The 24,377-nt window shown below is 33.8% G+C and overlaps 1 protein-coding gene across 2 annotated transcripts in view; it reads right to left on the minus strand.

Moving 5' to 3' along the window:
• LOC150102101 (nonsense-mediated mRNA decay factor SMG8) overlaps nucleotides 1–24,377 on the minus strand; it is a 384,051-nt gene that overhangs the window by 102,065 nt on the left and 257,609 nt on the right. For both annotated transcript variants that reach the window (XM_090399980.1, XM_090399979.1), the window contains one exon: nucleotides 9,566–9,740. In XM_090399980.1, coding sequence (XP_090256106.1) covers nucleotides 9,566–9,740 — 175 coding nt within the window. The remainder of the gene's footprint in view (nucleotides 1–9,565; nucleotides 9,741–24,377) is intronic.

Raw genomic sequence — 24,377 nt, forward strand, 5'->3', positions numbered from 1 at the left:
TAGAACAATTTTATTTTTTGTGATATTTTTTAAAACAACCTTCCACACAAAGTGCCGGCTTCTCTTCGCAGGCTGTACAATAATAATGCGTTTCTCATAGTTTTTTTTTAGCTTGGGTACAAATTCGGCATGGCTTTGTCAGACGCAGGTTTTTTTTTCAGTAGGTGGGATACTCTCTAAATAATGAACTTCTCCCAATCTAACTTTCTTTGAAACTGGTAGAATCTCTTTTCCAATCAACACTTCAACAAATGCTGCTTCTCTAAATTTTATAAGTTTTATGTTAGAATTAGTTACTTTATGAAAAAATTTGAATGCATTGTGTATATATATTTCTATAATATGTAATGCAATTTTTTTCAGCAATCTAATGGTCTTTCTTAGAGCTGAGTAGTATGACAGCATTTGATCTGATTGGTCAAATGCCGGACATTCCCTTATTATAATCTCGAATTATGTTTGGTTTCATCGAAAATTTCCATTGCAGTTGGACACCTCCCATTTCAACAACATGCATGTCATGTTAGAAATACAAAGTACTTCTCATTTATCTTTACATTTACATACTATAGCAGGACCATTTCGCTGTCAAAAAAAAAACTCCCTTTTTTCAATTTACCACCTCTATGGGATTTCCCTTTCTGTCATTACATAGTGTTCCACACACAAGTTTTTTGTGTGGAACACTACGTAATAATTTCATAAGAGTAACAGAATTATAAAAATTATCCATATATAATATGTACCCCTTATCGAGATATTCCTCCAGTGAGTGCAAAACAACTTCAGTAATGTGACCCAAATTATAGTCATTTCTTCAGATTTACCAGAGTAAATTGTTATTTTCATAACAAGATCATCGGACTCACACAGTTCATAAAGTTTGATTCTGTATTTATGTTTTTTATTTTGTATATACTGACGGAAACTTAATCTTCCATGCCACAGCATCATCGATTCGTCGATACAGATATTTTTATCTGGTACATAGTTTTGGTGCATAATATTATTAAAATGATTCAATATCAGTCTTACCTTGTATAGTCTGTTGGAAGATATTGAGTTATCAGCTAAGTGAAAATAACGCAATAACAACTGGAATCTATTTCGACTCATGTGATTGCCAAAACATTATATTATAATGGGTTTCTACTCCAGTAATGCTCTATTGTTGGAAAAGAACAAGGGCTCATTTGTAATAAAAGTCCAATAAAAACTTTAATTTCTGCGATGCTGACGTCCTTCCATTGTGATGCTCTGTGAGATTAGATTTTCTTACTCTTGGAAGTTTTGCAATTTCTTGCTCAGTTTAATATAAATTAGTTTGTTTGACCAGTAATGCAAGAAACTCTTCTGAAAAAAATAAGTCCACCAATTTTTGTACTGTAAAATCTGTTGTGTCCAATTTCAAACCAACGTTCTCTTGGAAGATAAATTATTCAGGATCTTGTTGTATTTCGGTCTACAAATTATTTTTCATATTTCATGTTGTTGCTTGGGAAATATAAGGATTATCTTCAGGCTCGGGGACAACTTCATCTTTGCTGTCCTCACTCGAATCCTCAGAAGGTTCATAATCACTACTGTCGTAACCATCCTCGGCAAAAATCTCGTCAAATTCTGACTAATTTAGATTAGCATACTACTCAAGTTCTTCTTGAGTCAGTGGTCTTTTCTTATCCATATTGTGGGGTTATTATAATATATATTATAATAATAATTATAAAACAAAATACTCAAGAAAGAAGTAAATGTAACGTACTCAACTAAGTTTGATTCGCTACTGATGAATTTACACACATATCGCTATGTCGCTAACTCTGCTTTAGCAAAAAAGCATGTCTGAGTACGAATTAACTCATAGTTGGCTACTGAATAACTTTCTGTTACGATAAGATAAAAAGCCAAGCGGCTATTTTTTCTGGCGAAGTTAATTAAATTAAGGGGATAAAAATCCCTTATTATTTTATAAGGAATTTTTATGAGGAGAGGTAGTGACCTCTCCTCATAATGTAAGGCAGTATTACATCTCCTAGGAGCTGTGTTTTACATTATGAGAAAATATCAAAGGTAGTGAGGGAACTTGCTCCACCTTTGCTTTGAGTTGTCTTGGTGTTGTACCAGGTGTTCACTTATGCTTGGATTCGCCGATAGTTCTTCAGCATGAAACTCTTAGATCGTAGTTTTCGATCTCAGAGAGTTTCGCATACTGGCTGTAAAATAATAAGGGATTTTTATCCTCTTAATTTAACTTTCTGTTACATATGCCAACTACGAGATAATTCATGAGACTTTTTTCCCCCAAAAAACACATTCTGTATGTTTTTTTTTGGTGATTACTACGCATTATAATTACGGTTTTGAATAATATGATATGATTAAATCAAATTGGCTTCTGAGACCCGAATCCTGAGAATTGCCATGGCAGTCAACATGTTAAGAGATTTGAAAGAACAAAATTTGAGTACTAAAGGTACTAGGAATTTTATCATGCCATGTTTTTGAGATGGATAGCAACCTGAAAAATTTATTTTTAGTAGACAGAAGTGAAAATGGTTAGATGTGTATATCTAGAAAGGAAATTCCTTTTGATGATTCTTTTTCTAGTGTGAACCTAATACACAGATGCAAGGTGTTGATTTTTTTTTTTTTAATAGAAATCACGTATTGTGGATATAGTGACCTGTAAAAGTTGATTTTTGGTAGACAGAAGTAAAAATGGATCCATCTTGTTTATGGTGGATATGTATATCTAGAAAGGAAATTCATTTTGATGACTTTTTCTAGCGGTAACTTAATATGTGGATATAGAAATGAATGCAGTTCTGGTTCTTTGAGACTCTAAACAGCAAAGACATCATCAATGTACTGCAGCAAAATTGCTGGTTTGGGATTGAGAAAGAAGATTCTTTCTTCCAGGTATTCAAGGTAAAAGTTGGCTAGGTTAGGTGATAGTTTGTACCTTTTTCCAGATATCTGGAAAAATCAATTGCTTTGACCAGCTGCTAGTTAAATGGTTTCTAGAGAGAAACCCTTTTCCCAGACCTACAATCCGTGATAGGATGAAGAGGAATGGCTTCCTTGTGGATCTTTGGCAAACTACAAAAGTGTGGGGATTCTAGCAAAATAAATTTTAAGTTGATGTATCTCCAAAGATCCACAAGAAACACATTCCTCTTTATCCTAATATGAACTGTGTAGATTCTATTACATATCACATAGCAAAGTTTTTAGCACATTTTTAGAGTCTCATATTGGTAATGCCCATTCTTTCAAAAAAAAAATTCTTCTGATTTTTCTGGATAAAGTGAAAAATAATTCCCTCCAATCCATTGATATAATGGTCAGCTTCAATATAGAATCCCTGTATCCTCAGTAGTCCTGAAGATATTTTCAGGGGCAAACTTTGTTTGCTCACACTTGAATAAAGGATTAAACTAAATTTATTATAAAATCCCTATTCACTATTGAGCTTCTGAAGATTTACTTTATCTACTCTCAAAAGCCTTTTCAGTGGTGAAATTATTCAACTTTGTCATTCACTTAGGTCAATTCATTTGTCAAAACAGAATCCACAGACAAGTTGAAGGACATGCCATAGGGAGTTCACTCACTCCTGCTCTTGCAAACTTTTATCTGGAACATCTAGAAGATACTCTTTTCTCATCTATACACACTCAGCCTTTGTTTTGAGTACATTACAGAGACAACGTTTTTGCTATTTGACTCCACAATGAAGATATATTAAATGCTTTTTTCTCAAACATAAACAATTCACATCCATGAATTAATTTCACAATGGAAATAGAAAAAGGAAACTAGTCCTTATATACATTCTACTCTGCTGCTGATCGTGAAGTGAAGTGAACTAATTACAGTAAAACCCTGTTTTTACATTCCCACAATTTACGTCATTTTCCATGACCCATCTTAAGGCCTATTCTTACGATGTATTGTTTTCCCACCATTAAAAACTTGATGTGGACGTCATTTCCTGTGATTAGCGTTTTTTTCTCGGGTGGCAATACTGATTTTCGAATCGATTTCTGCGGAAATCTGCAAATTTCTGTTCCCAGATGACATTGCTTTCGGCTGTAGTTTCGTTTCTGCCATCACAGTGACTTGCACGCTTGCAGCAGTAATGTAATAGTGATGAGCGATACCATGATTTTTCAATCACAGTACGCATCGATATTGCAGAATTTCTGCTATGTAATTTAGCATGTGAAAGTTGCTTTCAAGTTGCGGTGGGGGATTATCCATGTTAGTAACATTGAGAAAAAAGACAGAAAATGTATTTCGGTAGAAGAAAAGATGACAATTCTGCGACGTGTAGATTGGCATGCCAGAACACGTGTACATTTAGCAAAAGATCTTGGACTCTCCGTGTCCACTTTGAACACGATGGCAAAAAAAAACAGGTCAAGCATTGAACTCAATGCAAAGCAATCTGGTGCAAAGTTAAAAAAAAAAAAAAAAAAAAAAAAAAAAAATACAATCAACAAATAAAGATTTTTTAAAATAGATAAATGTAAGTAATTGTAAATTCATTTATTTTCAGTTATTAAATTTTGTAATCTGGTATGTAGACTCGCATACTAGCAGTAAGTCATCTTTTAGCCTTATTTAAATGTTTTTTATACACTTTTACTGTATTATTAATTTAAAAACAAAATTAACAACGTGTTATTGAAATAAGGCTCTCTCATATCTTCGATAGTGGGAGGCAGTCATTCTGATTTAGGTTCTGACTATATAGTAAGCCTCGGTGCTTTCTTTAAATGTTTGACCCTATAGTGGCAACAATGGAGAAAATACATTTGAAACTATAGGATATTGTGGTGTGTATTCACTGTATGTTGTGCAAGGCCAGATCTCTCAGATTTCCTATTAATGATGTAAGATTGGTGTTCTTGCATTCTTTTCTCCACTGAACATCCAGTTTGTCCAAAGTGAGATAGTTGACAGTTTGTTGTGAAAGGAATGAATACTGCCATTAGATTATACTTTTTAAGGATTCTAGAGATTGTTTCTGAGATGCCAGAAATGTATGGGATAGGAACTATTTGCACTGTTTCATTGTTTCAGCTTGGATTATAGGAAACAGAGATATGCTCTGGTCTGAGAAGCCATTGAGATTTACATATCATTTGATGTTCAGGACTTCTTTTTTTGTAGTTCTTGCAGTGTAGATCATATAACACAAGCCTCGTCTTATAAATCTTTAATAATTCCAATCTTCTGAGAAGGACGGTGAGCACATTGCTGTTGAATATATTTTATTATATTATATTCAAGAGAAAATATTTTATTATATTATGTTTTATATACTGTCCAGTAAATGTAGGTTTTTGATAAATGGAAGTACAGTAAAACACCTTTTTTTACACTATTCAGGGGACTGATGGAAAAAAGTATAAATAGCAGGAAATGTAAAAAAACATTAAAAAAAGGCTAAAAGATGACTTACTGCTAGTATGTGAGTCTACATACTAGATTACAAAATTTAATAACTGAAAATAAATGAATTTACAATTACTTACATTTATCTACTTTAAAAAAATCTTTAATTGTTGATAGTTTTTGCTTTTCGTTTTTTTTTTTTTGACATAGCACCAGATTGCTTTGCATTGAGTTCAATGCTTGACCTGTTTCTTACTATCGTGTTCAAATTTAAACAAAAATATAAAATGATGGTACAACGTGACAAAATTTCATGCCAGCTTGGTCGTCGTTCGGTTAAACAAGGCTCCCGTTGTTTTTGCCAGGGAACCAGGGTGAACAGCGAAAAGTCAGCTACTGGAACAAATCTGAAAACACACCCCAACTCAACATCACCAGAGTTAAAGATCGGTACTATCAACATAAGAAGCCTGAATGGCAAAGAAATGGAGCTAGCTGAGGAATTAGAAAAGTACCAGATGGACATAATTGGAGTGACTGAAACAAAAAAGACAAAAACTGGAGGGATCTTTCTGAGTAATAAATACAAAATGTTATATTCAGGCAATGACGATCAAGGAAAAGAAGGAGTAGCCATAGTATTCAATACTAAATATGAGGCTAATCTTCTTGAATGGCAGGAGTCTCAGGTAGAGTGATGTGGGCAAATATGAAAATGGGGGAACTGGACAATGAGACTTATTTGTGCCTATGGTCCCACAGAAGGTTCTACTAAGGTAGAAGTGGAGGAATTTTTTCATGCTTTAGACACAATGAGAAAGGAAACGTTGGTCCTTGTTGGGGATTATTAGTTGAAGAAATGATTGTCACCCATACAAAAACATTTTGTATGTCTGATATAATTGGGGTGACTGAAACAAAAAAGACAAAAACTGGCGAGATCTTTCTGAGCAATAAATACAAAATGTTATATTCAGGCAATGACAATCAAGGAAAAGAAGGAGGAGCCAAATATTCAACACTAAATGATGCTAATCTTCTTGAATTGCAGACAGTCTCAAGTAGAGTAACGTGGGCAAATATGAGAAGGAGTAACTGGACAATGAGACTTATTTGTGCCTATGGTCCCACAGAAGGTTCTACTAAAGTAGAAGTGGAGGAATTTTTTCATGCTTTAGAGAAAGCAACTGACACAATGAGAGAGAAAAAGTTGGTCATTGTTGGGGATTATTAGTTGGGGAAATGATTGTCAGACATACAAAAATATTTTGGGAAAATTTGGAGAAAACAGCAAAGCTAATAACAATGGCAAATACCTGTTGGATTTCTGTTCAGGACATGGACTCGTTATTACTAACACCATGTTCCAACATAAAAATGTAAACAAATTCACATGGAGAGAAGAGGCAAGCAATAAGAAAAGTCTCATTGACTATGTTATTGTTGATAGTGATCTTTTCTCCCTCGTGCAGGAGACCAGAGTGTTGTACAGAGGATTTGAAATTGGAAGTGATCACTATTTAGTCTTGAGCAGGATAAAATTGAATTTCATATTGAAAAGAATAACATGTAAGAAAGTCTTAAAGCGAATAAAAGTTGAGCAGCTCTCAGATGTGAATTGCAGACTAAAATACACAAAGATTATTGAAGAAAAAATGAAAGAGTGCGAGAACAGGAATCAAACCTTGGCGATTCAGTGGCACACCTTGAAAAAAGCTCTTATTGATTCAGCTAGAGAGGCATGTGGTGAAGTTGTCTGCAAGGATAGAAAAACTAGAACTCCATGGTGGACACAGAAAGTTAAAGAGGCAGTGAAGGAAAAGAAGAAAGCATATCAAAAGTTCCTGGCAAATAAGTCAGCTTGTGCTCTTAGAGATTATAGAAACAAATGCAAGAATGCTAAACACTGTGTAAAACTAGCTAAACAAAAGTCATGGGAGGACTTTGGCAAGAATACAGAAAATAAATATCAAGAAGGTGGCAAAATATTCTGAAGGTTGTTGAAGCAGCTTAGGAATGGAGGAAAGAGTGCTGTAAAAGGAGTTAGAGATGATAAAGGTGACATGAAAACGGGAGAAAAAAAGATATCCTTGAAGTATCGAGTAATTAGTTTGAAAAACTGTTAAATGAAACAAACAGTGATGATAGCACAGTTGTAAAAAACACTGACCAGGCATGCAGTCAGGAATACATATCCATACTAGAAGTAGAAAAAGCCATCAAAGGCTTGAAATGTGGAAAGGCAACAGGAGTAGATGATATTCGACCAGAAATGCTGAAGTATGGTGGTATAAGAGTCTTACAGTGGCTGCACTGCATAATTCAGAAAGCCTGGACAGAGGGAAAATTTCCCAATGATTGGAGTAGAGCTCTCATAGTACCCATATATAAAAAGGGAAATAAAACTGAATGTGAGAATTACAGAGGTATTTCCCTACTGAGTGTTCCTGGCAAGATCTTTGTAAGTATACTTGAGAAACAGTTGAGAAGAATTGTGGAAGAAAAGCTGGGTGAACAACAAGCTGGATTCAGGTCAAATAGAGGCTGTCAGGATCAGATCTTCACTTTACGACAAATAGTCGAGAAAGCATGGGAATATAACAAAGATCTGTATTTAAGTTTTGTCGATTTGGAAAAGGCATATGACAAGGTGCCAAGAGAGAAGCTATTCAATATGCTACAGTTATATGGTGTCAATGGGGCATTATATCAAGCAATACTTAGTCTTTAACTGAGTTGTAAGTCAGCAGTTAGAATTGAAGGAAGTACAGGAAGATGGTTTAATGTTAAATCTGGTGTGAGACAAGGATGTACATTATCCCCTCTGTTATTATCTATATGGAGCACATTATGAAGGAAAGTGATATTAAACATGATATCAAAATTGGAGATGTTAATGTCAGCTCTTTGCTTTATGCGGACGATGTTATATTTCTAAATAAATCCGCTACAAGTTTGCAAGATTCCCTGACTAAATTGAATAACTATTGTAATAGATATGGTATGAAGGTCAGCATTAAAAAGACAAAGACAATGAAAATAGGCAGAATCATTGAAAATGTCAACTGTGTTGTGAATGGAGAACCTGTGGAACAAGTAAAACATTTCAGCTACTTAGCCACGATTTTTAGTGAAGATGGTAACTTAAATATAGAAATAGACAACAGAATCAGCAAAGCTGGTATGGTGGGAAGTCAATTGAATAAATTCATATGGAATAAGAGAGAAATTAGTCAGAACACTAAATTAGCTATACAAGACAGTGTTCAAACCAGTTTTAACTTATGGATCTGAGAGCTTGGTCAGAAGTAAAACACTTGACCAAAGACTAGAGACCACAGATATGAGAGTCCTGTGAAAGATTATAAGCATGAACAGATGGCATCAATGACAATTTCATATTAAAAACGAGGATATCAGGAAAGAACTTGACATTGTCAGCATCCAGGAATGTGTTAGCAGAGCTAATCTCAGGTGGTATGGTCACTTAAACAGAATGGGCGAAGAAAGATTCGCAAAACAAGTGTTCTCTGCCAGGTTGGCAGCAAAACGACCCAGAGGAAGACCAAGATATAGGTGGATCGATACGGTACAAAGTGTCTTAGACGATAGAAATATAAGATCTGATAATGTTGGAGTCTTGACAAGTAACAGAGGAAAATTGTAGATAGGAAGTTAGTAATGATGTAATTTTTTTCATGTAGTACTATCATATCCTGTACACCCCTTGAGGTTACATGGTAGGAATTTGATGATGATGATGATGATGTTTGACAGATAATTCTTAAATTTTAAGGTTGGAGAATCAAAATGACTTGATCAAAAAGTTACTTAATTGGCCAGAAGAATAAAAAAAAAAGAAATCTTTATCAAAACATCCATTGATCCCAAGAATTTATAGCACATCAAAAATTCACAAAAAAGATATTCTGTTATGGCCAATTGTACATGGGAGAGATTTTCCAACCTCAAAATTAGCGAAAAATCTGTTTGTATTACAATATGGTCTCAATACCGAAAACTACCTACAGATTGCTTAACCACAGAAACCTACTTGTATATTATGGTTACTTTATTGAGAGCAAAATAATCATAAAGTTACTAAAAATAAAGTAGCAGTAAAATTAAATAATCCAATTAACCGCAAATTTTGAATACTTACCAAGGGACAATCCAATGCTGGATGAAGAATCCTTCGGGCCAGTTAATATTTTATTTTTATCTTTGTTTATATGCAAGGAATCGGTTATGTTGTTTTGAAATATAGGAAACTCATAACAGTCCAAATCTCCACAACAGATACCATGTTGACTTATGTAAAAGTCATAATTTGCAGCCTACAAAAATAGAAATTAGACACCAACAATTATTTCATTACAAATATTGAGTGGCTTATAATTCAACATAGAAATTAAATTTTTTTTCTTCTTTAAAAATTATTTTTTTGTACGGTAACATGTGACAACATCATGTTTCCTCTTATTTGCCTCCTCTTTCGCCTTGTATGCATACCCTACTTGTGCAACACTATGCAGCAAGGCTAAAATTAAGGTTCTAGATTAAATATAATTCAAGAAGACTTCAATTGTTGACTGGGTCGAAGAAGGATTCTCCCTCAACTTGATCTCCAGGTCATGGGAATTTGACTGCATCAACATTTTGACATTAAAAGAATGTAATGCAAAGGAATCTTCAGATATTCACTCATTTGTCATTTAAAGAATATATTCTGACCACTACATGGGTATATGATATAATACAGGGTAAATAACTATTCATTCAGATAAGATCTATAAAAAAAAAGAGCATTTAAACTTGAAGTCAAGACTGCCAATGCAATTCTGTAAAGGATCAGGGTGTGTTGCCAGCAATGATCAACATTTTTCAAAAGAATATGCAAACTGTTCTAAAGTTTGTAATGTTAATGATTTTATTTTGTTGAAGAGCAAGTGACAATGATTTGGACTGAAGATGCCTGGAAGAAATTACTTAGGGCATATTTAATAGAATATCAAAACATCAACAAATTGTTTAGAATGTGTTGTTTGCAGAAGTACAAGAAATATTGTTTTGGATCAAAAGGTAATCCAGTTTATAGAACTGAAAAATAATCTGCTTCACATTAATCACCTAAGATGATCTCACCATCAATTGCATCGATACTGGAATTTGGCTTCTATACTATGCTTGCATTTCAATAAGGGAATATCTAAGTGAAGCCTACCAGTTATGAGAGAGTAAAGATCTGTATTTTGCTATTTTACTAAAATAACATCCCAGGTTCCCTTCTCTGTCTGCTTTCTCATGCAGGCATCATAGCACAAGGATGCTATCTTGCACGGTATGCTATGAAAATATGATGATTGCATAAAGGTTTATGCTCATTCTATGCCTACATGGTAACTGATCCATACCTTCTTTACTCATTACTTTTTGTAAGGTAAAACAAAGTACCTTTTGTGCACTGGATGCCATTAACAGACTGCTGCTAGAATTGCTCAAGCAAAGATACATTTTATGTATTACTGGCAAAAAAAAAACTATATGCATTTTGGTGAAAATTTATTTATTAGGATATTTAAGAATAAGTGGGTAGTAAATATAGAGTCTGACAGAAGGTTCTGTAGCTAATTTTATGTAATATAGCATATAGTTAACAAAGGCATAATGACACTGAGAACAAAAACCAGTGCAAAAATTGAATTTGGTGAGTAGCGTGAACTTTTGTCTGGAGTGCGTGGTATGTATGCATGGACGAAAGTGTTTGTCAAGAGATAGATTGAACAAGAGAAGTGAGAGCATGTGGGGCTACAGAAGGTGTGACATTTTAATGGACTGTGGGGAATTAAATGAGAGTCAAGAAAAAGGAGTAAGTATTAAACAAAAGGTGGAAGGCATTGAGAGACATAAGACTGAGAATGGCAGCAGTCAGAAGAGTAAGGAAGACACTGAAAGCAGTATTAAACAAAAGGTGGAAGGCATTGAGAGACATAAGACTGAGAATGGCAGCAGTCAGAAGAGTAAGGAAGACACTGAAAGCAGAGAATATGATTGTGAATATGGAAGACTGAAAGAGCAAAAGCAGACATGATTGCAGAAACAGAAGAGAGCATGACTGACAAGTTGAAAGTGAGAATGAGTGAGAAAGAGATCCCAACTGGCTGACTAAAAGTAGGAGCAAATGCTGATGTCAAAAAAAAAAAAAAAAAAAAAAAAGCATGATTGCAGGAATGCAAGAGCTGAAGAATGAGATGATTAAAATGAGAGATGAGGCACATGCAAAATGAGATTAGATGTTTGGGAAGAACAACAGAAGAGTGTGAAAGAATAAAATGAAGGATAGTGGAGAAAACCAAGTGAGGAATGATTCAAGAGAATATGGAGATTCTATTATTAAAGGTGTGGTGAATGAAAGTGTGCACAAGATCTGTTTTTTTTTGGGAGGTACAACGAACAGGGTGATAGATACTTTGGATATGAGACTGGTTGGGTGTTTTGGATTTACAGCCAAAGCATCTAAGGCTATGAGGCCAGTATATTCTGTAATTCTGTCTGCAAATTGCTTGTGTTTTGCTGTGCAGATTGTCTGTTTTGCAGGATGAAAAACCTGTTTCCCCAGCAGGAAAAATACTTCCATTTCCATATGAGATCAGTTGAAAACCTATGATAATGGTTCGCTGCTTCCTAAATGGAATTCAAGTCCAAGTCTTCTATAGATAAGACAAGTAAACATGTGAGGGAGTTAATTGGTAGGAACAATGTGGTTGGGCACTGGGGAGAAGGTAAGTATAGCTATTCAAAGATCAACAAAGGTGAGGTAGGGAGAGTAGTTAGTGTGTTGCCTAAGTGTGACACTGATGCATTAAGATAGCAAACAAAAATCATAAATAGTATATGAGAACTGTGTAAGGAGAAAGACATGCAGTTTGTTGATCTGGGTGGAATGTAATCAAGGAGCAAATGGAAACTCAAGAAAAGAGACAGATTGCAATTAAATGGATTTAATGTAAATCAAATGGAAAAACTGTTGTAAGAAAAAAGTGTAATGAATAAAGTGAACAAGGGATCAGAGGCAGTCTCAGGGAGAGTGTAGAGTGGATCAGGTGAGACAGAAGTGTTTACAAATGGAGAAGAGAAAGTGTGAGTGAGAATAAGGAATATAAGCTGAGCAGGAAAATTACAGAATGCTCAGGGAAATACAGTGTAAAGGGAGTGGATTCTGGAAGAAGTAATAAATACATGAATAGTGATATTTGGAATACAAATGGGATGGTCCAGGAAGCATGAACAGTTGAATCTGAAAAGATATATGGAACAAAGGGCTATGAAAGTGAGAAGACAGGAGCAGTAGTGGAAAATTAATGGGAGATGGGTGACAAAGGTGGGACTGGTTATAGACCAAGAAATGAACTGCATCTTGCCTGAAAATGACATCCTTACAGGAATAGAAATAAAAGGGTAGATGTTTTTTGAGAGGATGGGAACAGCAAGAAAGGAAGAGGAAGTGCGGCTGTTGAGAGCATGAGATGACTGACAGATTGATATAATAGATATTATGTCAATGAAACCAAGAAGACAAAAACAGGTGAGGTTATTGTAAGCAACAAATATAAGATGTTATATTCATGCAATAATGGTTGGGGAAAAGAAGGAGTAGTTATAGTATTCAACACTAAATACAAGGATAATCTTCTTGCATGGCAGGCAAGTATCAAGTAGAGTAATATGGACAAATATCATAATGGGAAATTGGACAAGGAGCCTTATTTGTGCCTATAGTCCCAAAGAAGATTTTACTAAGGAAAAAGTGGGGGAATTTGAGGCATGAGAGAAGTCAGTTGATACAAAGAAAATGTAGGTCCTTGTTGGATCTAAACAGTAGCATAGGAAATGACTACCATACATATAAAAATATCTGCAAGATTTCTGTTCAGGATATGAACTAGCCATTGCTAACACAATGTTTGAATATAAATATTAGTAAAAATTCACATGGAAAGAAGACAGAAGAAATAAGATATTATTGCTGACAGTGACATTTTCATGCTGGTTCAGCACACAACAGTATGCAGAAAGATTTGAAATAATAAATAATCATCATTTAGTTTTAAGCAGGTTAAAATTGAATACCATACTGAAAAGAAAAGTGTGTAAGAAAGTTTTAAAAAGAACCAAAGTTGAGCTGCTTTCAGAGGTAAATTGCAGACTCAAATACAAAAACGTTATTCAAGTAAAAATGAGAGTTTGAAACAAGATCTTCAATGACAAACCCTGAAGAAAACTGCTTAATTCAGTAAGCAAGGCACATGGTGAAACTGTAAGATCAGAAATATCGGAATTCAGTGGTGGACTGAGGAAGTTAAAAGAAGCAGTCAAGGAGAAAAAGAAAGCATAATGAAAATTCCTGGCAAAAAAAAATCATCATGTGTGCTGAGAGAATACACAGGAAAATCTACGAAAGTGAAGCAATGTATAAAACTAGCTAAACAAAAGTCATGGAAAGACTTTGGTAACAACACAGAAAATAATATCAGAAAGTTGGTAGAATATTTGGGAGGCTATTGAAAAAGCTTAGAAATGAAAGAAAGAGTACTGCAAAAGAAATTAAAGTGATAAAGGCCACATGAAAACTGAAAATAAAGACAATGTAGATGTCTAAAGTAATTGAAAAGGCTGCTAAACGAAACAAGCAGTGACAGTATAATGGTAGAAAACATTCAAGAGGAATGAAATCAGGACTATATATATCAATATCTCATGTAGGAAAAAAAGCCATCGAAATCTTGAAATGAGGAAAGGCAGCATATAAATAACATATAAATCTATATGTAAGAGTAGATGGATAACAGAACAGAAATGCTCAAATAAGGGGATATAAAAGTTTTACAGTACTGCCATTTTCAGAAAGCTAGTCAGACGTTTTAATTCTAAATGATTTCAATAGAGCTCTCATAGTACCTATCTATAAAAAAGGAAATAAAACAATGTGAAAATTACACTGGAATTTCTCCCACAGAGTGCTCCTAGTGCAAATATACTTGAGAAAAGGCCAAGAAAAATAATATAGAAAAAATATATTCTTTCTATATATTATTATGGTATAATAATATTCTTTCTATATATTATTATTCAAGTATTATACAACAATAATACTTGAATAAATTTATTTTGTAGATCTGTAATAGGCATACAACAAGGTGCAGAGAGAAAAACTTTTCTCAACATTATATAGAGCAATACACAATCTATATGTAAGTCAGCATTAGAATTCAGGGAAATACAGAAAGATGGTTTGATGAAAAATCAAGTGTAAGACAAGCGTAGACATCATTTCCACTCTTATTCATCATCTATATGATTTCCATTATGAAAGAAAATGACACTAAACCTGATATTAGAAATGGAGATATCAAACTTAGCTCTTTTGCTTTATGCAGATAATGTACTCTACACACATTTCGCACAAGTCTCCAAGATTCCATACCTAAACTGAACAACAGCTGTAACAGATTCTAAAAAATTAGCAATAAAAAGACCAAAACTATGAAAATACACACAAATACAGAAAACGTTAGTTGCATTCTCAACAGAGAACCTATAGAAAAAAATAAAATATTATTTAGGCACAGTTTTTAGTGAAGATGCCAAATTAAATTTGAAGATAGAAAACAGAACATTTAAAGCTACTATAGTGAGGAGAGCCAGCTGAATAAATTTATGTGGAGTAAGAGAGAAATTAGCCAAAACACTAAACTAGCAGTATACAAGACGGTGTTCAAACCAGTTTTAAGTTATGGATCTGAGAGTTGAGTTAGAAATAAAGCACTTGATCAGAGACTAGAGACCACAGATATGACAGTCTTGAGAAAAATTACAGGAGCGAACAGATGACATCAATAGCAGATTCATATTAAAGATGAAGATATTAAGAAGAAATAACATTTTTAGCATTCAAGAATGTGTTGGCACAGCTAATCTAAGGTGATACAGTCACTTCAAACAGAATGGGAGAGGAAAGGTTTGTAAAACAGGTGTTCGATACCAAGATGGCAGGAAAATGCCTCAGAAGACCAAGATCTAGGTGAAATGATCCAATCAATGGTGCCCTAGAACAGCATTTCAAAACTGTGGGCCACGGCCCCCTTGGGGGACGTTAGTTTTGTTGAGGAGGCCGTGAAATAACAAAAACAAATTTAAAATGTTTTAAGACTAAGTAGATTTTTTTTTTATTTAAAAGAAACATATTGAATTTTTATTATTTCTTTCTTGTTATATTTTAATGGAAAAAAATCACTTACTGGTGTTGGTTCACAAATTTTGCTTCCTGGTTATTTTGGTGCTTAATGAATATTAGTAAATATACGCTTATTCATATAAGTTTTATTTCAAAGTTATTGATAAGAAGTTTACGAATGCAAAATCTTGGCTCATTTAAAATGGCCAAGTTTTTCACGCTTTAAATTAATGTTTCATCGCTAGATGTGAACACAGGTGCGGGCAATGCGTGGGAAAGAAGTATGCTTGGGGTGCAGGGCGACTGCGCTGATAGCACAATTCACATGCAATTTTTTTTTCAATGGAGGCTGTGAAATATTTTAATTTTTCCAAAGGGGCCTTTACATCCATAAGTTTGGGAAGCACTGCCATAGAAGACCAAAATATTAAATAACAATATTGGAGTGCTGACAGATAAGACTAATTTGGAGAAAAATCTTTGACAGGAGATTAGTAATAATGGAAACTTAATGTAGTACTGTAATAGCAGCCTGTTCATCCCTTAAAGGTACATATCAGGAATTTGATGATATCAGTTGTTAAGTACTCTGCAAAATGGGCTCAGGTGCTTACATTGCTCTCATTACAATAACCAAGTTTTGCACTTATTTAAACTTGGATTGGTTATACATGTTAATAAAAATTTTCATAGCTTACTAACACAGATAAAAAAAAAATTTCAATGTTAATCCAATATTTCATCTATAACAAGCAAAAATAAAATAAAAATATTATTTTATTATTTTTTTTTTATCAGTTCTGTTGTTAAAAAATTATCAGTCTATTTTGAACCAATGTTTTTATGAACAAGACTAGCAATCCATATTAAAAATGAAAACTTCAGTATTTTTTTTTACTAAAAATGCACACGTCCAAACCATAATATTTTGAGTTTGAATTAGCAAAGAGAACTGGACAATGAGACTTATTTGTGCCTATGGTCCCACAGAAGGTTCTACTAAGGTAAAAGTGGAAGAATTTTTTGAGGCTTTAGAAAAAGCAATTGACACAATGAAAAAGGAAAAGTTGGTCCTTGTTGGGGATCTAAATAGTAGAGTAGGAAATGATTGTGAGACATACAAAAATATTTTGGGAAAATTTGGAGAAAAGAGCAAAGCTAATAATAATGGCAAATATCTGTTGGATTTCTGCTCAGGACATGGACTGGTTATTACTAACACCATGTTCCAACATAAAAATGTGCACAAATTCACATGGAGAGAAGAGGCTAAGAATAAGAAAAGTCTCATTGACTATGTTATTGTTGATAGTGATGTTTTCTCCCTGGTGCAGGACACCAGAGTGTACAGAGGATTTGAAATTGGAAGTGATCACTATTTAGTCTTGAGCAGGATAAAATTGAATTTCATATTGAAAAGAATAACATGTAAGAAAGTTTTAAAGCAAATAAAAGTTGAGCAGCTCTCAGATGTGAACTGTAGACTAAAACACAGAAATATTATTGAAAAGAAAATGAAAGAGTTTGAAAACAGGAATCAAACCTTGGAGATTCAGTGGCAAACTCTGAAGGAAACATTGATTGATTCTGCCAGAGAGGCATGTGGTGAGGTTGTGTGCAAGGATAAAAAAATCATAACTCCCTGGTGGACACAGGAAGTTAAAGAGGCAGTGAAGGAAAAGAAGAAAGCATATCAAAAGTTCCTGGCAAATAAGTCAGCTTTTACTCTTACAGAATACAGAGACAAATGTAAGAAAGCTAAACAGTGTGTAAAACTAGCTAAACAAAAATCATGGGAGGACTTTGGCAAGAATATAGAAAATAAATATCAAGAAGGTGGCAAAATATTCTGGAGGTTGTTGAAGAAGCTTAGGAATGGAGGAAAGAGTGCTGTAAAAGGAATTAGAGATGATAAAGGTGAAATGAAAACAGGAGAAAAAGATATCCTTGAAGTATGGAGTAATTACTTTGAAAAACTGCTAAATGAAACAAGCAGTGATGACAGCACAGTGATAAAAAACACTGACCAGGCATTCAGTCAGGAATACATATCCATACTTGAAGTAGAAAAAGCCATCAAAGGCTTGAAATGTGGAAAGGCAGCAGGAGTAGATGATATTCGACCAGAAATGCTGAAGTATGGTGGTATAAGAGTCTTACAGTGGCTGCACTGCATAGTTCAGAAAGCCTGGACAGAGGGACGAATTCCCGATGATTGGAGTAGAGCTCTCATAGTACCCATATATAAAAAGGGAAATAAAACTGAATGTGAGAATTACAGAGGTATTTCCCTACTGAGTGTTCCTGGCAAGATCTATGCAAGTATACTTGAGAAACAGTTGAGAAGAATTGTGGAAGAAAAGCTTGGTGAAGAACAAGCTGGGTTCAGATCAAATAGAGGCTGTCAGGATCAGATCTTCACTTTACGACAAATAGTCGAGAAAGCATGGGAATATAACAAAGATCTGTATTTAAGTTTTGTCGATTTGGAAAAGGCATATGACAAGGTGCCAAGAGAGAAGCTATTCAATACGCTGCAGTTATATGGTGTCAATGGGGCATTATATCAAGCAATACTTAGTCTTTATTTGAGTTGTGAGTCAGCAGTTATAATTGAAGGAAGTACAGGAAGATGGTTTAATGTTAAATCTGGTGTGAGACAAGGATGCACATTATCCCCTCTGTTATTCATTATCTATATGGATCACATTATGAAGGAATGTGGTATTAAACCTGATATCAAAATTAGAGATGTTAATGTCAGCTCTTTGCTTTATGCGGATGATGTTATACTTCTAAATAAATCCGCTACAAGTCGGCAAGATTCTCTGACTAAATTGAATAGCTGTTGTAATAGATATGGTATGAAGGTCAGCAATAAAAAGACAAAGACAATGAAAATAGGCAGAATCATTGAAAATGTCAACTGTGTTGTGAATGGAGAACCTGTGGAACAAGTAAAACATTTCAGCTACTTAGGCACAATTTTTACTGAAGATGGTAAACTAAATATAGAAATAGACAACAGAATCAGCAAAGCTGGTATGGTGGGAAGTCAATTGAATAAATTCATATGGAATAAAAAAGAAATTAGTCGGAACACTAAATTAGCTGTATACAAGACAGTGTTCAAACCAGTTTTAACTTATGGATCTGAGAGCTGGGTCAGAAGTAAAACACTTGACCAAAGACTAGAGACCACAGATATGAGAGTCCTGAGAAAGATTAGAGGCGTGAACAGATGGCATCAATGGCAATATCATATTAAAAATGAGGATATTAGGAAAGAACTTGACATTGTCAGTATCCAGGAATGCGTTAGCAGAGCTAATCTCAGATGGTATGGTCACTTAAATAGAATGGGAGAGGAAAGATTGGCAAAACAAGTGTTCTCTGCCAGGTTGGCGGGAAAACGACCCAGAGGAAGACCAAGATATAGGTGGATTGATACGGTACAAAGTGCCTTGGACGATAGAAGTATAAGATCTGATAATGTTGGAGTCTTGACAAGTAACAGACTGATTTGGAGGAAAATTGTTGATAGGAAGTTAGTAATGATGTAATTTTTTCATGTAGTACTGTCATATCCTGTACACCCCTTGAGGGTACATGGCAGGAATTTGATGATGATGATGATGTCTATCTTGACAGCTTTGCATAGATTTAAAACATGATCACGAAAAGTATAGTAAGAAATATGAAGAAAACTTATAACTGACACTGTCCAACTAGGACACATATGGCTTGAGCTAAATACGTTCATAATTGATAAATTCATATCACTTTTGTAATACACAGTTGAACTAATACTATAGCAAATCTCAGGAGCTACAGGAATTATTGTATACAGTAGTAAACTTTCATGATGAATTTCTTTAAATAGTATTTTATTTTGCCCTTTGGTTCTGAAATAAGTTTGATATAGCAAGCAGTTTGTTATAGCAATGTTTGCCACAGTGTGAAATTACTGTACTTTGAAAATATTTGATAGTAACTTTTGTTTGACAGTTTTATATTTTAAATTTTATGTAAGAAAGCATACTTGAAAAGAATTAAGAAAAAGGCACATGACAAGGTATCACTAGAAAAGCTATTCAAACAATTATATGATGTAAATGGGACATTATATTGAGCAATTCATAGTCTACATTTGAGGTGCAAGTCAGATGTCAGAAATGAAGAAGAGGAGGATGTTTGATGTAAATCAGGTGTGAAACAAGGGTGCACATTATTTCTACTGTTATCCATCATCCATGTTGATCACACTATGAAGGAAAGTGGTACCTGATATCAAAATTGGAGATATCAATTCTCGGCTCTTTACTTTATGCAAATGTCACACCCTGAAATAAATCTAGTAGAAGTTTGCAAGATTCCTTAACTAAACTGAATTCGAACTGATGTAAAAAATTTGTACAGAAGTCAGCATTAAAAAGACACTGTAAATAGGAACAGAAAAAACATCAACTGCATCCTGAATGAACTCATAACATTTCAGCTATTTAAGCACAATTTTTAGTAAAGATGGCAAATTAAATATAAAAATAGATAATAATGATTCTATGAGTGACACTGTTAATTGTTTTATTCACTTAAACAAAATGGAAGAGAAGAAGTTAGGAGAAGTTTTTTTTTTTTTTAAAGGATAACAGGAAACAAGCCCAGAGGTACATCAAGATCTAGGTGCACTGATGCAGTTGGAATTACCTTAGAAGACGAAAACATAAGATCTGACAATATTGGAATACTGATAGATAACAGAGTAATTTGGAGGAAAAGTGTCAATAGAAAGTTAGTAATCATCATCATACGTATCAAGGATTTAGGCCTAGTATGGCCTGTTCCAGCCTTAGAAGTCATGGTTGAATCGTTTAAGAGGACGTCCTGGTTTTCTTTTTCCTAATGGCTTGTACTTTAAGGCTTGTTTTGGTAATCTTTCTGTTTTCATTCTTTGAACGTGTTCCATCCATTTATGTTTATATTTTTTAATTTTTTCAATTACTGGTTCTTGGTTTAATTCTTTCATAATATCTTCGTTTCTTTTGTGATCAAATAGGGTATACTTTGCAGTTTTTCTCATAAACTTCATTTCTGCTGTTGTTAATCTTCGTTTGTCTTTTTGTTTTATTGTCCAGATTTCGCTTCCATACATAAGACCGGTAGGGCTAATGTATTGTATACTTTTAGCCTGGTTTGTTTATGAACTAGGTTTGGTTTAAATATAGAGTTAATTACACCTGTTATTTTTAAATATTTTGCAATTTTTATGTTTATATCTTTTTCATTTTCATAAGTGATCATACATCCTAGGTAGTTAAATGAATTCACCTGTTCTAAGATCTTGTTATCTAATACTATTTTAGTTCTTGCTGGATCTTGTCCTTTAAAGGCCATAGTTTTTGATTTTTCCGTTGATATTATCATACCATAATCTTTGGATATCTCATTTAGATTTAAAATAGCTTTCTGTAAGTTATCTTCAGAATTTGTAATTATTATTTGGTCGTCTGCAAAGAGGAGAGTGTTTAAGTTAACTGTAAGTGAAAGTTTAATTCCTTGATGTAAATTTTTACTCCATTTTATTATTATTTCATTTAAGTAGACATCTCTGTCGGACCCCTTGGTTTATCTCTCTTGTATATGATAGCTCATGATTTAATCTTATTTGTATTTGATTATTTTCATATATACTTGTGACAGCTTTTAGGATATTATTTGGTATTTGTCTTTCTTTTAATATGTTAAATAATATGTTTCTTTTAACTTTGTCAAATGCTTTTTCAAAGTCAATAAATGCAATATGTGTTTCTAAATTATATTCTCTTCTTTTCTCTATTATTAATTTTAGACAGAAGACTGGGTCTATACATGATCATCCTTTTCTAAATCCATTTTGTACCTCTAGAATAAATTTTTCAGAATATTTCATTAGTTTGTTATTTAAGAATCTGCTGTATATTTTGTAACATGAATTTAGTATACTGGTACCTTTATAGTTTTTAGGGTCATCTCTATTACCTTTCTTATAGATAGGAATCACAATTGCTTTTTTCCATTCTATTGGGGGATACCAGTTGAGCAAATTTTATTTAAAAATAATAAGAGTCTTCCTTTGAATCTTGTTCCTGCGTATTTATATAGTTCTGAACCTAGCTTATCTTCTCCAGGTGATTTTCCGTTTCTTGTTTCTTTCAGGCTGATTTCTAATTCTTCTTCAGTTATTTCCTTTTCATTTTCGTTAATTGTTTGCCAGTTGTCTTTTTTAAAATATTTGTCTGTCCACAGTTCTGTGTAGTAATTTAGAAATTCTTCTAATTTCAATTCAGTGTTTAATTTTATGTTTTCTTTGGTATCTGCATTTAGGTGTTTCAAAATCTTATATACATTGGGTCTTATTTTATATAAATCATGTTCTAAATTAGAAACAAATTTATTCCATGATTCTCTATGTCTTTTTCTGACTTCTCTTTTAGCTATGGCTCTTATTCTTTTATATTCTATTTCATCTTCTAATTTTTTTTTCTGCTTAACCATTTGTGATAGGCTTCTTTTTTCTTTTTGATTATTTCTTTGATTGTATCATCCCAGATCTTCAGTTTTTTTCTTTTATTGAATTTTTTGGTCTTTCCTGAGCTTTCATTTGCTACTGCATTTAGTATCGTTTTTATATTAAGCCATTCTATTTCTTCATTTTGTTTTATTTTATCTAGATATTGGTTAATTCTTTGTTCATATAGCCATTGTACATTTGTGTCATTCGATAGTCTACTTTTATAAACAAATGTTTCAATTTTTCTTTCTGTTCTTGTTACTTGTAGCCATTTAGGTGGTAATCTTAATTTTATTTTAACAAGGAAGTGGTCACTGCTTATTTCATATCCTCTGTGAACTCTAACATCTAGTGAAAATTTTGATGTCTTTTCATTTAATATGAAGTAATCTAATATTGATTTCCATCCTCTTGCTGCCCAAGTATATTTATGTATGTCTTTATGTTTATAGAAGGAATTCATTATTTTTAGGTTATTATAAACTACAAAGTCAATCAATTTTTTACCATTTCTGTTTAGAGTGTGTTCTCCATGTATTCCTATATTATTATTAATTTTCGTGTTTCCAATTCTTGCATTTAAGTCTCCTGCTAAAATTATGTAATCATTTTTATTTTATTATATATGTTTTGTAGCTGATTATAAAAATCAATATTATCCTGTTCTCTTCCTTCTTCTGGGGCATATAAACCAATTATTGTTAAATAGCCTCTATCTATTTTTATTCTAGCTTCTATTATTCTTTCATTCCATAATTTATAATGTTTTAACTGTTCTGAAAGGGAATTATGAATCCAAATCATGACTCCTGCTTGTGCTCTTTGGTCTCTGTCGACTCCACTGTATATCACATTAAAATTTTCAGTTCTCACAGTTCCTTTTAATTTCTTTTTTGTTTCAGTGATTACTGCTATTTTAAAATTTCTTTCATTTAATAACTGGTCTAATTCTATTTCTTTATATGCTATTCCTCTTACATTCCAGTTTGCTATGTGTATTATATTTTGTCGTTTCCATTTTTGTTTTGCCTTTTCCATTCCAGGGTCGTTTCCCATAGATTCAATCCGATTATCTTTTTCTGTGAGCTTACAAGTAGGATTATGTTCTCCATGTCAGGGGACTAGCCTGACGATGGAATAGTTCAGTGGTAGGGCTGCTACCTTAAGGCTTCTGAACTAGCCTTCTTCCGAATTTAAACCCATAGGAGGAATAGGGTATATTGAAGGGGAAAGGGTAGATTATAGAAGAAAAATAGTAAGGTTTATAGAGAGGACATAGTTGTAAGGCCAGAAATGAAAAGACCCCATGGCCCTCGAGTACTCTAATAGCACAAGGGTCATAAAGTAAGAAGAGTTGGCTGATAAGGCCTTATAGGAAAGATTAAAGTAAGTGGGTCTTCCTCAAAGTAGAAGAAGGAGAGGATAGATCCAGCTAGGGGTCCATGGGAGTGCCGCTTCCCTTACAATCAAGATGATTGCCCCTTATGGCCCTGTTGGTCCACGAGTCCTTATTCAGTATATTCGGACCACCCCACCACGCACGCACGCACCACACACACGTGGTGGGCTCCCGTATTTGCCACCCAGGGGTCGTGCTCTCTAGGGGTTACAGGGTCCCCTGAGAGAGAAAGTTAGTAATAATGTAAACTTTTCATGTATGCCCTCTGATATCAGTATATACAGGATAGCAGAGGAGGGGGGCATGCAGCTATAACGATACCAGATTACTTGAATCCAGTTAGAGTTAAGACATATGACTGCAATACTAGTAACAGCTTTTCATCTAGAATTGAGTTGAAACTCTTGTGACACCATCTGGTGTGAGGTGGAGTCTAACAAGATCAAATACATAGTGAGGTGTTATGGACCTGATGGATCGTTTCTAGTGATGAAGAAATGCGTTACCAAATAAAGATGAGTGAGAAACAAGTAATCAATGGGAGAATTTAATTATCCAAACATTGATTGGGCAGCTATGAAATCTCATGAGAAGAATGACACTGAATTTATCAAGCTGTTACAAGACAAGTTCCAAAAGCAGAATGTGAGAGAAGGAACTCTAGGCCAAAGAGTGTTAGATCTGATTATAGTGTCAGAGGGGATTTTAGTTAAAGATGTACCTATTCTACTTCCAGTAGGTGACAGCAATCATGCAGTATGCACCTGGGAAGTGACTAAAGTTCATGAATG

The sequence above is a fragment of the Typopeltis vanoorti genome, chromosome 11 (assembly GCF_054136105.1).
Source record: "Typopeltis vanoorti isolate ZY-2024b chromosome 11, IOZ_Tvanoo_1.0, whole genome shotgun sequence".
NCBI classification, from domain to species: domain Eukaryota; kingdom Metazoa; phylum Arthropoda; class Arachnida; order Uropygi; family Thelyphonidae; genus Typopeltis; species Typopeltis vanoorti.